The sequence below is a fragment of the Salvelinus alpinus genome, chromosome 28, assembly GCF_045679555.1.
Source record: "Salvelinus alpinus chromosome 28, SLU_Salpinus.1, whole genome shotgun sequence".
NCBI classification, from domain to species: domain Eukaryota; kingdom Metazoa; phylum Chordata; class Actinopteri; order Salmoniformes; family Salmonidae; genus Salvelinus; species Salvelinus alpinus.
In genome coordinates this window covers 12,716,936-12,734,991 of record NC_092113.1, presented here as the reverse complement: position 1 = coordinate 12,734,991, position 18,056 = coordinate 12,716,936, and the positions used below count along the sequence as shown (strand labels likewise).

Genomic DNA, 18,056 nt, shown 5'->3' with positions numbered 1-18,056 from the left:
AATACAAAACATTTTTTTGGTGACTGTCAGTGACTGAAATTACAAAAGAAAACTGCTGATGCACAACCAATTGTACCTTGTGTATTCTACTATTCTAACTCTCAACAGTAAATTGAGACTCCGATTGAGTTCCCAAACCATCAAAACAGGAACAACCATCTCAGTAACTGGTGCAATAAATCCAACTGCTAACAGAATGGATTAGATTATACTTTTTTTTACAATTAATTTGTGTGTAGCATAAGATCAATCAATCAAATTAAAATCAAATTTTATTTGTCACATGCTCCGAACACAGCAGGTGACCTTACCGTGAAATGCTTACTTACAAGCCCTTAACCAACAATGCAGTTCAAAAAAAGAGTTAACAAAAAATGTAGTAAATAAACTAAAGTAAAAAATAGTAAAATTTAAATAAAAAGTAACACAATAAAAATAAAAATAACAAGGCTATATACAGGGGGTACCGGTACTGAGTCAATGTGCGGGGGTAATTGGTTAGTCGAGTTATTTTGTACACGTAGGTAGGGGTAAAGTGACTATACATAGATAATAAACAGCAAGTAGCAGCAGTGTAATAACAAAGGTCCCAGATCAGTTTTTAAGTAGAGTGTAAAAGAAACCCAGTGTTGGTGTCCATCATCAGAGTTGAGTGTGACTGTGTCATTTTTCAATCAATCAATCAATATACAGTTGAAGTCAGAAGTTTACATACACCTTAGCCAAATATATTTAAACTCAGTTTTTTACAATTCCTGACATTTAATCCTAGTAAAAATTCCCTGTCTTAGGTCAGTTAGGATCACCACTATATTTTAAGAATGTGAAATGTCAGAATAATAGTAGAGAGAATTATTTATTTCAACTTTTATTTCTTTCATCACATTCCCAGTGGGTCAGAAGTTTACATACACTCAATTAGTATTTGGTAGTATTGCCAGTAAATTGTTTAACTTGGGTCAAACGTTTTGGGGAGCCTTCCACAAGCTTCCCACAATAAGTTGGGTGAATTTTGGCCCATTCCTCCTGACAGAGCTGGTGTAACTGAGTCAGGTTTGTAGGCCTCCTTGCTCACATATGCTTTTTAAGTTCTGCCCACACATTTTCTATTGGATTGAGGTCAGGGCTTTGTGATGGCCACTCCAATACCTTGACTTTGTTGTTTTTAAGCCATTTTGCCACAACTTTGGAAGTATGCTTGGTGTCATTGTCCATTTGAAGACCCATTTGCGACCAAGCTTTAACTTCCTGACTGATGTTTTGAGATGTTGCTTCAATATATCCACATCATTTCCCTTCCTCACGATGCCATCTATTTTGTGAAGTGCACCAGTCCTTCCTACAGCAAAGCACCCCCACAACATGATGCTGCCAACCCATGCTTTACTGTTGGGATGGTATTTTTCGACTTGCAAGCCTCCCCCTTTTTCCTCCAAACAAAACTATGGTCATTATGGCCAAACAGTTCTATTTTTGTTTCATCAGACCAGAGGACATTTCTCCAAAAAGTACGATCTTTGTCACCATTTGCAGTTGTAAACCGTAGTCTTGCTTTTTTTATGGCGGTTTTGGGGCAATGGCTTCTTCCTTGCAGAGCGGCCTTTCAGTTTATGTCAATATAGGACTCATTTTACTGTGGGTATAAATACTTTTGTACCTGTTTCCTCCAGCATCTTCACAGCATCTGTTGTTCTGGGATTGATTTGCACTTTTCGCACCAATGTACGTTCATCTCTAGGAGACAGAACGCGTCTCCTTCCTGAGCGGTATGACGGCTGCGTGGTCCCATGGTGTTTATACTTGGGTACTATTGTTTGTACAGATGAAAGTGGTACCTTCAGGCGTTTGGAAATTGCTCCCAAGGATGAATCAGATTTGTGGAGGTCTACAGTTTTTTTCTTTAGTGTATGTAAACTTCTGAAACACTGGAATTATAATACAGTGAATTATAAGTGAAATAATCTGTCTGTAAACAATTGTTGGAAAAATTACTTATGTCATGCACAAAGTATATGTCCTAACCGACTTGCCAAAACTATAGTTTGTTAACAAGAAATTTGTGGAGTGGTTGAAAAATGAGTTTTAATGACTCCAACCTAAGTGTATGTTAACTTCCGACTTCAACTGTACATGCATAAACACAGATATTGTAACAATCAATTCTAAAAATCTACCTGCCATAGAGCATGGGAATATGAAAATGAGAGGCATGATTTGAAGTGTTTTTATAAAAATGACACAGTCACACTCAGCTCTGATTATGAACACCAACACTGGGTTATAATAATTGGGGGAAAAACAAAGGCATAAAGTCAACCCAACCTAGTTAAGTGGAATAATCAGCCCTTGTGCACGTTAGCTGTGGACCCGTCTTCCCTGCATAAGCGTTTGTCTTCACCTTTTGGTAGTTCTCAACATTACAATGGGTTGACAAACTAGGCTTCAATGATGCACTGAAAAAAAATATAAACGTAACATGCAACAATTTCAAAGATTTTACTTAGTTACAGTTCATATAAGGAAACTATTCAATGAAAATATATTCATTACGGCCTAATCTATGGATTTCACATGACTGGGAATACAGATACAGTATGCATCTGTTGGTCACAGATACCTTAAAAAAAGGTAAGGGTGTGGATCAGAAAACCAGTCAGTATCTGGTGTGACCACCATTTGCTTCTTGCAGCGCAACAAATCTCCTTCGCATAGAGTTGATCAGGATGTTGATTGTGGCCTGTGGAATGTTGTCCCACTCCTCTTCAATGGCTGTGTGAAGTTGCTGGATATTGGCGGGAACTAGAACACGCTGTCGTACATGTTGATCCAGAGCATCCCAAACTCTGTCCATTCAAATTGCCATCAAGAACATGCAATTGTGTTCGTTGTCCGTAGCTTATGCCTGCCCATACCATAACCCCACCACCACCATGGGGCACTATGATCACGCAAACCGCTCGTCCACATGACGCCAAACACATGGTCTGCAGTTGTGAGGCCGGTTGGACGTACTGCCAAATTCTCTAAAACAACATTGGAGGTGGCTTATGGTTGAGAAATGAACGTTAAATTCTCTGACAACAGCTCTGGTGGACATTCCTGCAGTCAGCATGCCAATTGCAGCTCCTTACACATTTGAGACATCACTGGCATTGTGTTGTGTGACAAAACTGCAATGTTTTGAGTGGCTTTGTATTGTCCCTTAACACAAGGTGCACCTGTGTAATGATCATGCCGTTTAATCAATTTCTTGTTATGTCACAACTGTCAGGTAGATGGATTATCTTGGCAAAGGAGAAATGCTCAATAACAGAGATGTAAACTAATTTATGCACAGAATTTGAGCTAAATAAGCTTCTTTTTTTTCAGCTCATGAAACATGTTGTGTTGATATTTTTGTTCAGTATACCTGCCACAGTGGCTGGTGGACCAAAACATTTGTTTCAGGCCCTGTCCAGTGCAGTAGGTGGTGGTGTATGTACTTTTTCCAGTTACTTTTCTCAGCCCTATCTTCCCTCAATCTATGGTCCCTCAACCCTATATTCCCTCAATACACACGGAACCCATTTCAATCAAATTTGGCACAAAGGCTTATTATAAAGTAGAAAATGCTGATTATTTCAGCATCTTCCTAAATATGTTCATTCACTATGGCCTTGACCTTTTGTGAATATTACAGCAGCCCGAATTGCATTTTCTTTTACAATGATTGGTTAAAATATGTAACATTAGACTATATGGCCTCAGACCCACTGAAATATTGAATCATTATTGAATAGTGAATCACCTGAAACACATTTCTCAGTTGAATAAGTGGTTATTTATCTCAGAATTTACATAAGGTACTTTGATCATATTTGGCACAAAGAAGCAAGGCCATTGGACAGACTCCAAATGTCTAAAGAATATGTCCTTGGCAGAAGGTCAAGGTCACAGTGACTGGAAATACATTTTTCGAGGTTATGACCTAGAGTTATTTTTCTACGGAAGTGGTGCAAATTACAGTCCCATCTCCCAGAAAACGATTACAAAAAATAGTTAAGTCTCCAAACTTATGAAATGTATTTGCATCGTCATATGTTCTAATTCAATCTAAGGCAATAACAAACATATTGTTAAATTAATATAGTACAAAGTTATTGTTTATACACCTATTTCTATTGAGAGGTGGCTGCCCCAAATCCTGACTCCTAAACTTCAAAACACACACACAGTAGAAGACTGTAGAATAAATGTGCCTTAATATTACTGGCCACAATTTATATGGTGAAAAAAAGTGTGGGGAGGCAAAGACATATAAACTTAATCAATATCTTTGTCAGATAACACTGCGAAAATAAGAATTGATGCCATTGCTAGCAATCAAGAAAAAACTGACCGAACTACTCAAAAACTCCCCAGCTTATGCTCTCCAAATGGATGTTAGCTGTGAGGGCCAAGATGCCCATGCATTGACTTTTGTTTGCTATACATGTCGGGGGATGCTATTTACGAGGACATATTGTTCTGTCTCACGATTCCCGAGGATGAAACCGCACATGATTCCTGAACATCCCGTTCAGTGTGCTGCGTGGCTATATTGACGAAAAACATATTCCATGGAATCTAATGGCTGTTACACAGATGGGGCTCCATCTATGGCGGGACGGCGGGCAGGCCTCCTCCCCACTACGTAGTTATGAATGTGTCTTCCTCCCTCTGCCACATGGACACATTGTATGATACACGGAGAGCAACTGGTGGCAAAACAGCTGAGCACAGAACTCGGAAATATAGGCCTACTGCAGAAGGCAAACACCTGTTTGCAAAACTGTGTGGAGATATGGGATCAAAGCATGATCATTTGCTATTTCACACCGAGGCTTGGTGGTTATCAAGGGAAAGAGTGTTTCAAAGATTTTTAGAATTGAGAGAGGAACTGTTGTCATTCGCAACGGATGTAAAGAAAAACACAGACTTTGTTGACTTTCTGTGTGATGAAAATAAAATGTGTCTCCTGCCTATGTAACAGACATACAGTGCCTTCAGAAAGTATTCACAACCATATACTTATTCTGTATTTTGTTGTGTTACAAAATTGTCTTGAAAATCTATGGCAAGACTTGAAAATGGCTGTCTAGCAATGATCAACAACCAATTTGACAGAGCTTGAAGAATTTAAAAAAATTATAATGGGATAAAATTGTCCAATCCAGATGTGCAAAGCTCTTTAAGACTTTGTCCAAAGCCCAGAAAGACTCACAGATGTAATCGCTGCCAAAGGTGATTCTAACATTGTTTGACTCAGGATATAATCAAGATATTATTGTGTTTTATTTTCCATACATACATTAAAAAATGTTCAAATTTTTCTTCCACTTTGACATTACAGAATATTTTGAGTAGATCGTTGACATAAAATTACAATTAAATCCATTTTATTCCCATTTGGTAAACAACAAAATTTGGAAAATGTCAAGGGGTATGAATACTTTCTGAAGGCTCTGTAAATATAGGTATTTCTAAAATGCCAATTGTTTTCTCATATATATTTGCACTAAGTACTTGTAGCTAATATTGAGTGCCTCTAAATGTTGAGAGAGAATGAAAGAGAGATATTGGCTATGTGGATTGAGACAGGAGTAGCCATCGCTATGTATATAGGATGCCGGTCAGTATTTCTGCTCAGCTCAGCTCGAGAGACTGTCAGAAGAAGAGTAATAAATGAAGATGAGACAGAGATAAATAACAGCAGCAGCAGCATAAACATTAGAGGTGATCACACACGCACACTCATATTCTCTCTCCTTATACATGTTCTCTGAGTTTCTCTCAGCAGAGACCATAGAGAGGAGTGTTTGTCTGCTGACTGCAGCAGGGTTCTCTAGTCTCTCTCTCTTCATGCCTTCTTAGCTGTGCACTCACTCTGAAGCAGCGGCTCATAGAGGTACAAACGAGGAAGGAGAACAGGACGGCAGAGATCTCAGAACAGATGAAGAAAAGCGGTACTTCACACAGCAGCAGGTGCACAGCGAAACAGCACTGATTTCAGACCAGTCCGAAGCAGCTGTAAACCAGACGGGAGCTTGTGTCTCTCAGACCCCAGTGTGAAAGCAGTGAAGGAAAGGAGCTCTGTCGTGACCCACTTTCAATCTGCATCTCAGGCTCACCTACGGCACACCCTCCCTGGGTACAGCAGGAGGACCATCCCCCTGAAGACCTGAGCCATGGAGGACATACTCACCCTCAGCAGCACCACCTTCTCCCAGGTGTTTGGTCGCCAGGGGCAACTTATGCAAGCCAGTGAGTATCAAACTCCACATGAAAACATGAAAGTCGTACTCCGATTCTTTATTGCGGTGTGATTTATTTCACTGTTACATTACATCAACGTTTCGGTTGTGATGCCTTCATCAACCCCCCCACACACACACATTCTCTCAGCTTTACTGAGGTCTGACTCAGACTAGGGTTTTTTTCACTCACATTTTTTGTCTAGTTTGAAGGTATTAAAAATGACTTATAGAAGTGTTTCTTGATGGGAGTTGATTGGATTATCTGTGAGTAATGACAAGCAATGTAGACTATAGTCATTTTTTTGTATAAATTAGGTTTAATGCATCATTTACTGGTCTGCATAGCATGGAATAGCTGTTGAAAAATCATTGGAGATGCTAATGAGTCTGGGCTGTTTTTTTGTTATGAGTTTTTGTATAATGTTGTTGTGAGTCTATGGCCAGACGCAACTCTGAAGCTTTCTTTAGTGAAGTGGATACAGATACATATGGGATTTGATGCTGGAATGTGCTGCGGAATGCAACAACATTAGTGGCAACATGGTACACAGTAGGAATGCTATGTTCTCTTTCACTTATACTAATTAGTGGGATTTATTCTCAACCTTTTCTTGTCATATAATTCTCTTATCCATTCAAAAACACCTCAGGTAATTTGAAATTACAAAGCAGTGTCTATGTTTACACTAAAATATATAAATGTGGCAATTTTCAAAACTGTTACGCTATCATGTACAACAATGTACTGTCAACCTGGCAAACCTCAGATTGCAAATTGTCTGGTTTTTGTTTCATCCTTTTAATGGGTGTCGTTTTTAACAAGGACACCAAAATATGACAAGATACCGAAAGTAATCAGACACCGGAACAGTGTTAATTAATTAACCTTAGAGAAAATTAAAAGCCTGAGGCAAAGTTATACAAATTAGTCAGTGAAGCAGATTTCAGATTGTGTTCTATAGAATGTGCCCCTTCGAATCAGTGTCCGTGATTTTTATTCACATAGAGAAAAACCTGTCCTCTCAAAACGCAATTTATTTCCTCAGTATGGATGTGTCAAGTACAATGCCTTCAGAAAGTATTCATACCCATTTACTTTTCCCACATTTTAGTGTGTTACAGCCTGAATTTAAAATCGATTAAATTGAGATTGTGTGTCACTGGCTTACACACAATACCCCATAATGTCAAAGTGGAATTATGTTTTTAGAAATGTTTCCAAATTAATAAAAAATGAAAAGCTGAAATGTCTTGAGTCAATAAGTATTCTAACCCTTTGTTATGGCAAGCCTAAATAAGTTCAGGAGTAAAAAATGTGCTAAACAATTCGCATAATAAGCTGCATGGACTCCTTCCATGTTCAATAATAGTGGTTAATATGATTTTTGAATGATTGCCCCATCTCCGTACCCCACACATACAATTATCTGTATGGTCCCTCAATCGAGTAGTGAATTTCAAGCACAGATTCAACCACAAAGACCAGGGAGGTTTTTCAATGCCTCGCAAATAAGATTGGTAGATGTGTAAAAAAACAAGAAGAATATCCCCTTGAGCATAGGGAAGTTATTAATTAGTCTTTGGATGGTGTATCAATACACCCAGTCACTACAAAGATACAGGGGTCCTTCCTAACTGAGTTGCCAGAGAAGACAGAAACTGCTCAGGGATTTCACCATGAGGCCATTAAAGATTTTAAAACATTTACAGAGTTGAATGGTTGTGATATGAGAAAACTGAGGATGGATCAACAAAATTGTATTGTAGTTACTTCACAATACTAACCTAGAAGGAAGCCTGTAGAGAATACAATTATTCAAAAACATGCATTCTGTTTGCAACAAGGCACTTAAGAAATACTGGAACAAATGTGGTAAAGAAATTAAGTTATTGTCCTCAATACAAAGAGTTATGTTTGTGGCAAATACAACACAACACATCACTGAGTACCACTCTTCATATTTTCAAGCATGGTGGTGGCTGCATCAAGTTATGGGTATGCTTGTCATCGGCAAGGGAGTTTTTTTAGGATTAAAGGAAACGGAATACAGCTATAAGCACAGGCAAAATCCCAGAGGAAAACCTGGTTCAGTCTGCTTTCCACCAGACACTGGGAGACCAATTCACGTTTCAGCAGGACCTAAAACACACAGCCAAATCTATACTGGAGTTGCTTACCAAGACAACATTGTATGTTCCTGTGTGGCCTAGTTACAGTTGTGACTTAAATTTGCTTGAAAATCTATGGCAAGACTTGAAAATGGCTGTCTACCAATGATCAACAATGAACTTGACAGAACTTGAAGAATTCTTTTAATAATAATGTGAAAACCTTGTACAATCCAGGTGTGCAAAGCTCTTAGAGACCTACCCAGAAAGATTCAGCTGTAATCGTTCCCAAAGGTGATTCTAACATGTATTGACTCAGGGGTTTGAATATTTATATGAATGAGATATTTCTGTATTTAATTTTCAATAAATTTGCAAACAAATCTGAAAATATGTTTTCACTTTGTTATTATGGGGTGTCAGGACCCGGTAACGAACTCGGGTCTCCGGTGTGAGAAAAAGTCACTTAGCAAACTGAGCCACTAATAGTCGGCAGAACCCAGAAGATGAGGTAGACACAGCAGTACTTGAGACGGTGTTTTAATAAAGTAAAAAAGAAAGTTCTTCAGGCGAAAATATAAATCCACAACGTCAAAAGTAATTCCAAGAGAAAAAGGTAATCCTCCAAGTCAAAAGGTAAATCCACAAGGTGGTAGGTACAGCAGAAAAAAGCCTCAAAAGATAATCAAAAAGAAATAAACGAGAACAAAAACAGAGTACCACAAGAGAGTCCAACTGGAGAGTCCAACTGGAGAGTCCAACTGGAGCAACAAATGTTCACAGCATCGCTAAGGCTGGGTGCTAACATTCAAACACAGAGCAAAGAACTGAGGAAAACTAAGGGTTTAAATACATTCAAGGGAAACGAGGCACAGGTGAAAATAATAACTGGAAACAAGGGAAAACAAAAGGGTCAAAAAAGCACCATGGGGGCATCTAGTGGCCAAAACTGGAACAATCCTGGCCAAAACCTGACAATGGGGTATTGTGTGTAAATCTATTTAATCCATTTTGAATTGAGGCGGTAACACAATAAAATGTGAAATAAGTCAAGCGGTATGATTTTCACCTAAAATGACATACCCAAATCTAACTGCCTGTAGCTCAGGACCTGATGCAAGCATATGCATATTCTTGATACCATTTGAAATGAAACCCTTTTTGAAGTTTGTGGAAATGTGAAAGTAATGTAGGAGAATATAACACATTAGATCTGGTAAAATAACTTTTGTTTTGTTTAGTTTTTTTCATCATCTTTGAAATGCAAGAGAAATGTCACAATGTGGTATTGCAGGTTAGGTGCAATTTAGATTTTGGCCACTTGATGGCAGCAGTGTATGTTCAAAGTTTTAGACTGATCCAATGAACCATTGCATTTTTGTTGAATGTGTAAGTCTGTCCACAGAACTTTGTCATACAGTGTCACAAACCCTCTAACACATACAGGCTCCTGGGTCATGGCTGACCTGCCTGTGACTATGGTGGCATGTGAGTTTTCACAGGTACATTTTTGATTCTGATGTTTGCTTGTCCTCAGGATAACATCCCCCTCTTTTGTCTTATTTTATTTGTTCTTATTTATTTGCATATAGTGTCATCACGCATTGTCTCTAGACCCATATTACCTGCTCAACGTTTTCTTCCTTCTATTGCACATTGGTGCTGCAGCTGGATGCATATCCATTGGCGGGCCACTTGGCAATCGGCTATTAGAGACAACAGTGAGTGCTGTTGCCTTCAAGTAGGCTTTGGTTTTGCTAAGGTTCCAAAGGTTTCATATTCAAATCCAGCAATAAAAAGTTATTTTTGTTCTAAGCCTATCCCAAACCTTAACCCTTACCTTAACTACTCAGAGTTAATGCATAACTTTAAGAATAAGAAGTTAATGCCTAACCTTAAGAATTCTGAGTTAATGCCTAAACTTAACCTTGAACGATACAGAGAAGTAACCAAACACTTTGAAATTTGATGTTTTGAACCATTTTTAAATTTGACGTTTGAGAAAATGGATGAACGTCTAATTCTGACGTGAGACTGTGAGAGCTTGTTGTTCTAAAACTACTCTTGGCCGTTAACGCCGTTAACACCTTGTTCAATGACGTTACCTCATTACTTAGCTAGTTAACAAACATTTGGGGGCAAAGAAAGAATGGAGAAGGGATTGCTTCTTCAGGAGATCAATGATCATAGCAATGAATGAATGACAGATTCGCATGTCATCACTCAGAACTTCGCTGACATTCTTAAAGAGACAGTATACCATTTTCTCAGTAACGCTTCTCCATAGGAAACAGTGCTTTTTACATAATGTAGAAACCTAATATTACACAAATTACTTTGTTATTTCAATGACAGGTGTTTGTATAAAATGTTTAGCTTTTATAATAAACAAATGCGTTTACAGGGTTCATTTCCAATGCCTCTCTCCCATCACTCAGTGGGCGTTGCTAACGCATGCCAGATCTTACAACGCCTGGATAAGTATTTTACCTATCAGCTAACCACATCATGTTATAACAATCTGGTGCCAGACGGCACAGTCAATGACATATCACGCAACCATTGGTTGATGCATGCAACGTCTGAGCAGGGGAACACAACCAGTGTTTGGTGCAGTAAGCCTGAGTGTCTGTCTGTGTTAGGCTGCATTTACACAGGCAGCCCAATTCTGATCTTTTTTTCCACTAATTGGTCTTTTAACCAATTACATTAGATCTTTTTCACATCAGATCTTTTCGGGAACTGATCTGATTCGTCAAAAGACCAATTAGTGAATAAAAAGATCCGAATTGGGCTGCCTGTGTAAAAGCAGCCAAAGTGAGTGTGACATCATTCTCTACAAAGTTTCCCATTACTGTGACTGAGTGAGTCTCAGTGGCTGTGTTTACACAAATGTTGGCAAAAAAGCTGATCTGATTGGTCAAAACACCAATTTGTGGAAAAAGATCAGAATTGGGCTGCCTTTGTAAGAACAGCATCTCTGCTCTATCCGTGTTCTTTGAAGACTTTGCTACACGTCTGTGTCGGAGCTGAGAGAGAGAGAGAGAGAGAGAGAGAGAGAGAGAGAGAGAGAGAGAGAGAGAGAGAGAGAGAGAGAGAGAGAGAGAGAGAGAGAGAGAGAGAGAGAGAGAGAGAGAGAGAGAGAGAGAGAGAGAGAGAGAGAGAGAGAGAGAGAGAGAGAGAGAGAGAGAGAGAGAGAGAGAGAGAGAGAGAGAGAGAGAGAGAGAGAGAGAGAGACTGGGATAAAGGAAAACTCTTTTAATAAGAGATGATTTCTTCTATTTTTAGCGTTCCCCTCACATGCGTCGACACAGTCGCCTGGTGGAATAATCCACAGTGACGCGGCCTCGTAATGTCTGAACAGTAATTAACGTTTTCATCTTTAGCTATCACCCATCATGGGATCAGAAGTTCCTGTGCATCAGGAACTTCTGTGCATTCTTTCTGCTACAGCAGAAAGGAGAAAGTGTATAATGTAGGTGTTACGCACAATGACTTGAACATTAACGCTGAAAGTGACACAGGGAAGATAATATAATCTCTGGCCCCCTTCCGTGCTATAGAAGGGGTTCAGAACGTTACAGCAGCCTCACTGCCCTAAACAAGTTCCTGATTTTTTTTTTGCAAAGACAGGAATGTCTCCTTTTGTGACAATTTTGACTTTCTGTGAGAGCAACCAACACTCTTTTCTTGACTCTGTACCGGTACCCCCTATAAATAGCCTCGCTATTGTTATTTTACTGCTGCTGTTTAATTATTTGTTACTTTTATTAACACTTTTTTATCTTAAAAACTTCTTAAAGCTTTGTTGGTTAAGGGCTTGTAAGTAAGCATTTCACTTTAAGGTCTAAACCTGTTGTATTCGGGGCATGTGAGAAATAACATTTGAATTGATTTTGATTTGATTTGATTATCTTCATCAACATTGCGAACTGTCAACAAAGAGACTGATGGTCTGGGTTTGGGAGCGCTCCAGTCCTCCCTATCATAATAAGCAACAGAGAGAAATAGAAATGCAGTTAATGTAAGTAACCTAATCTATGTTCCTTTAACTGTTAGCTCCGAGGGTATTGTCAGCAATAATCATATGCCTGTAGAATTGAATTCCACTGTTTGCACTGAAACTGTCTGTCTAAGGAAGAGGCCTACTGTAGGCAGCCCACTCAGTACCATTGGCTCAAATGTAAATGTCACTGACATTTACATTTACAAATGTCACTACCTTGGATCAGCCTCTCAGAATAGTATCTATAACAAACAAGCAACCCAGAAAAGAACAATAAATAGCCCATATTAAAATATGTAGCCTGAGAAACAAGGTCCATGAAATTGACAACCTACTAACATCAGAAACCATTCATATCCTGGCCATCTCTGAAACACACTTAGATAATTCCTTTGATTATGCACTAGTAGCTATATATGGTTATAGAATATATAGGAAAGATAGAAATGCAAATATATGAGGTGTTGCTATGCATGTCTTATTCCTGTTAGGCTGAGAAAGGATCTCATGTCAAATGGCTACAGGTTCATCTGCCTCACCTAAAGCGTATTCTCGTAGGACGTTGCTACAGACTACTGTGTGCTAAAAGTCTGTATTTGGACAATATGTGTGAAATGCTCGATAATGTAGGTGATATCAACAGAGAGGTATATTTTCTGGGTGACCTAAATATTGACCGGTTGTCATCAAGCTATGTACTCAAAAAGAAGCTTCAATCTGTAACCAATGCCTGAAATCTGGTTCAGGTTATCAGTCAATTTATCAGGGTATTAACTAACAGAACAGGAACTAAATCATCCACGTGTATTAAAATGAAATCAAATTTTATTGGTCACATACACATGGTTAGCAGATGTTATTGCGAGTGTAGTGAAATTCTTATGCTTCTAGATCCGACAGAGAAGCAGTATCTAACAGGTAATATCTAACAATTCCACAACAAAATCTAATGTCTAACAAATTCCATAACAAAACCTAATACACATAATCTAGTAAAGGAATGGGATGAGAATATATAAGTATAAAATATATGGATGAGCAGTGACAGAGCAGCTAAGATGCAATAGATAGTAAAGAATAGATAGTGAAGGATACAGTATGCAGTATATACATATGAGATGAGTAATGCGAGATACGTAAACATTCTTAAAGTGGTATTATTAAAGTGACTAGTGTTCCATTTATTAAAGTGGCCAATAATAACAAGTCTGTAGGTAGGCAGCTGCCTCTCTGTGCTAGTGGTGGCTGTTTAACAATCTGATGGCTTTGAGATGGAAGCTGTTTTTCAATCTCTCTGTCCCAGCTTTGATGCATCTGTACCGACCTTACCTTCTGGATGGAAGCGGGGTGAACAGGTAGTGGCTCTGATGGTTATTGTCCTTGATGATCTTTTTGCCTTCCTGTTACATCGGGTGTTGTAGGTGTCCTGGAGGGCAGGTGATGCGTTGTGCAGACCGCACCACCCCGGTGATGCGTTGTGCAGACCGCACCACCCTCTGGAGAGCCCTGTGGTTGTAGGGGTGGTGCAGTTGCCATACCAGGCGGTGATACAGCCCAACAGGATGCTCTCAATTGTGCACCTGTAAAAGTTAGTGAGGGTTTTCGGTGACAAGTTAAGAGAATTCAGCTTCCTTCACCACACTGTCTGTGTGCGTGGACCATTTCAGTTTGTTGGTGATATGTACACAGAGGAAGTTAAAACTTTTCACCTTCTCCACCGCTGTCCTGTCGATGTTGATAGGGGGGTGCTCCCTTTGCTGTTTCCTGAAGTCCACGATCATCTCTTTTGTTTTGCTGACATTGAGTGAGAGGTTATATTCCTGACACCACACTCCGAGGGCTCTCACCTCCTCCCTGTAGGCCGTCTCATTGCTGTTGATAATCAAGCCCACCACTGTAGTGTTGTCTGCAAACTTGATGATTGAGTTGGAGGCGTGCATGGCCACGCAGTCATGGGTGAACAGGGAGTACAGGAGAGGGCTGAGAACGCACCCTTGTGGGGCCCCAGTGTTGAGGATCAGTGGAGTGGAGATGTTGTTTCCTATCTTCACCACCTGGGGGCGGACCGTCAGGAAGTCCAGTACCCAGTTGTACAGGGCGGGGTCGAGACCCAGGGTCTCAAGTTTAATGATGAGTTTGGAGGGTAGTATGGTGTTGAATGCTGAGCTGTAGTCAATGAACAACATTCTTACATAGGTATTCCTCTTGTCCAGATGGGATAGGGCAGTGCGCAGTGTGATGGTGACTGCATCATCTGTGAACCTATTGGGGCGGTAAGCAAATTGGAGTGGGTCTAGGGTAACAGGTAGAGTGGAAGTGATATGATCATTCACTAGTCTCTCAAAGCACTTCATGATGACAGAAGTGAGTGCAACACGGCGATGGTCATTTAGTTCAGTTACCTTAGCTTTTTTGGGAACAGGAACAATGGTGGCCATCTTGAAGCATGTGGGGACAGCAGACTGGGATAGGGATTGATTGAATATGTCCGTAAACACACCAGCCAGCTGGTCTGCACAGGCTCTTAGGACACGGCTAGGGATGCCGTCTGGGCCGGCAGCCTTGTGAGTTAACACGTTTAAATGTTTTACTCACGTCGGCCATGTTGAAGGAGAACCCACAGTCTTTGGTAATGGGCTGTATCGGTAGCACTGTATTGTCCTCAAAGAGCACAAAGAAGTTGTTTAATTTGTCTGGGAGAAAGACGTCGATGTCCGCGATGGGGCTGGTTTTCTTTTTGTAATCCGTGATTGTCTGTAGACCCTGCCACATACGTCTCGTGTTTGCGCCGTTGAATTGCAACTCCATTTTGTCTCTATACTGATGCTTTGCTTGTTTGATTGCCTTACAGAGGGAATAACTACACTGTTTGTATTCGGTCATGTTTCCAGTCGCCTTGCCATGATTAAATGCGATGGTATGTGCTTTCAGTTTTGTGCGAATGCTGCCATCAATCCACTGTTTCTGGTTAGGGAAGGTTTTAATAGTCACAGTGGGTACACCATCTCCTGTACACTTCCTTATATACTCGCTCACCGAGTCAGCGTATACGTCAATGTTATTGTCTGAGGCTACCCGAAACATATCCCAGTGCACGTGGTTGGGTCACGTCTGCTCCCCCCCCCCCCCCCCCCGGCGCTCGAGGGTGCCAGGCTGCCCTGCATCACGCACTCCTATCATCCATTACGCACACCTGCCTTCCCTCTTCACGCGCATCAGCGATATTGGACTCACCTGGACTCACTCGTCAAATAAAATAAAATAAAATGTATTTATATAGCCCTTCTTACATCAGCTGATATATCAAAGTGCTGTACAGAAACCCAGCCTAAAACCCCAATCAGCAAGCAATGCAGGTGTAGAAGCACGGTGGCTAGGAAAAACTCCCTAGAAAGGCCAAAACCTAGGAAGAAACCTAGAGAGGAACCAGACTAACCAGGCTGTGCCGGGTGGAGATTTTAACAGAACATGACCAACCAAATGTTCATAAATGACCAACATGGTCAAATAATAATAATCACAGTAGTTGTTGAGGGTGCAACAGGTCAGCACCTCAGGAGTAAATGTCAGTTGGCTTTTCATAGCCGATCATTGAGAGTATCTCCACCGCTCCTGCTGTCTCTAGAGAGTTGAAAACAGGGGACAGGTAGCACGTCCGGTGAACAGGTCAGGTTTCCATAGCCGCAGGCAGAACAGTTGAAACTGGAGCAGCAGCACGGCCAGGTGGACTGGGGACAGCAAGGAGTCATCATGCCAGGTAGTCCTGAGGCATGGTCGTAGGGCTCAGGTCCTCCGAGAGAGAGAAAGAAAGAGAGAATTAGAGAGAGCATACTTAAATTCACACAGGACACCGGATAAGACAGGAGAAATACTCTAGATATAACAGACTGACCCTAGCCCCCCGACATAAACTACTGCAGCATAAATACTGGAGGCTGAGACAGTAGGGGTCAGGAGACACTGTGGTCCCATCCGATGATACCCCCGGACAGGGCCAACCAGGCAGGATATAACCCCACCCACTTTGCCAAAGCACAGCCCCACACCACTCATCACCTGTTATTACCTCCCCTATATTTGTCAGTTCCCCAGCTCTGTTTCCGCTTCTGCATTGATTGTTCTTTGTTTGTGTTACCTGTTTGCTGACGCTGTTCCTGTCTCGTTCCATGTCCATAATTTATTAAATATTTTATACCTCGTACCTGCTTCGCCTCTCCAGCGTCATTCCATGTGACAGATCGAAGCAATCTTGAAGCATGAAATCCGATTGGTCAGACCAGCGTTGGATAGACCTAAGCACAGGTGCTTCCTGTTTTACTTTCTGCCTATAGGAGGGGAGCAACAAGGTGGAGTCATGGTCAGATTTGCCAAAGGGGGGGTGGGGGAGGGCCTTTTATGCATCGCGGAAGTTAGAATAGCAGTGGTCGAGTGTGTTACTCGCTCGTGTACTGCAATCCATATGCTGATAGAATTTAGGTAGCCTTGTTCTCATATTAGCTTTGTTAAAATCTCCAGCTACAATAAATGCAGCCTCAGGATATATGGTTTCCAGTTTGCATAAAGTCCAGTGAAGCTCCTTGATGGCCATCTTGGTATCCGCTTGCGGGGGGATATACACGGCCGTGACGAAAACCGAGGAGAGTTCCCTTGGGAGATAAAATGGTTGGCATTTGATTGTGAGGAATTCTAGGTCAGGTGAACAAAAGGACTTGAGTTCTATGTTGTTACAATTATACCATGAGTCGTTAATCATGAAACATACACCCCCCTTCTTCTTACCACAGAGATGTTTGTTTCTGTCGGTGCGATGCACTGAAAATCCCGTTGGCTGTACGGACTCCGACAGCATGTCCCCAGCTAGCCATGTCTCCGTGAAACAGAGTATGTTACAATCCCGGATACCTCTTTGGAAAGCAACTCTTGCCCTAATTTCGTTGACTTTGTTAACTAGGGACTGGACATTAGCGAGTAATATACTTGGAAACGATGGGTGGTGTGCGCGCATATGAAGCCTCACTAGAAGACCGCTCCGGCAACTTCTCCGACGCCGTTGTTTTGGGTCGGCCTCTGGAATCAGTTCAAATGCCCTGGGAGGTGCAGACAAAGGATGCGCTTTGGGAAAGTCGTATTCCTGGTCGTAGTGCTGGTTGTGCTGGTAAGTTGACGTCTCTCTGATATCCAATAGTTCTTCCCGGCTGTATGTAATAACACTTAAGGTTTTATGGGCTAACAATGTAAGAAATAATACATAAAAAAACAAAATACTGCACAGTTTCCTAAGGACTTGAAGCGAAGCTGCCATCTCTATCGGCGCCATCTTGCAACTAGTATGTTCCTTGATGGCCATCTTTACTAATGTGGCAGAAATCTGCTCTAAAGCAGTATCCACACCCATTGGATGTATTGATCCTAATATAGTAGCCATATCTAGTTCCAAAGACTGGACCTAAAATTGTGTATTAACTTCATACAAGAGGTTTAACAATGATTCCTATGTCAAAGATGTGAAAAATATTTGGTGGTCTGATATGTGTAATGAGGAACAACTTGACGCCACACTTGGCACACAGTTCAGACACTCATCAGTGCCACACAAGAAATGCAGCCAGAGGTCTTTTCACAGTTTCCAGGTCCAGAACAGAGGCTGAGAAACACACAGTATTAAA

The 18,056-nt window shown here is 40.8% G+C and overlaps 1 protein-coding gene across 3 annotated transcripts in view; it reads left to right on the top strand.

Annotated features, from left to right (window-relative positions):
- Nucleotides 1–6,002: 6,002 nt before the first annotated feature.
- Nucleotides 6,003–18,056, top strand: part of LOC139557207 (kazrin-like) — a 350,504-nt gene continuing 338,450 nt past the window's right edge. Inside the window, exon 1 of one of the 3 annotated variants that reach the window (XM_071371696.1) lies at nucleotides 6,003–6,282. In XM_071371696.1, the coding sequence (XP_071227797.1) occupies nucleotides 6,207–6,282 (76 nt within the window). In that variant the 5' untranslated portion in view covers nucleotides 6,003–6,206. The remainder of the gene's footprint in view (nucleotides 6,283–18,056) is intronic. The other 2 variants (XM_071371697.1, XM_071371701.1) reach the window with 2 other exon arrangements.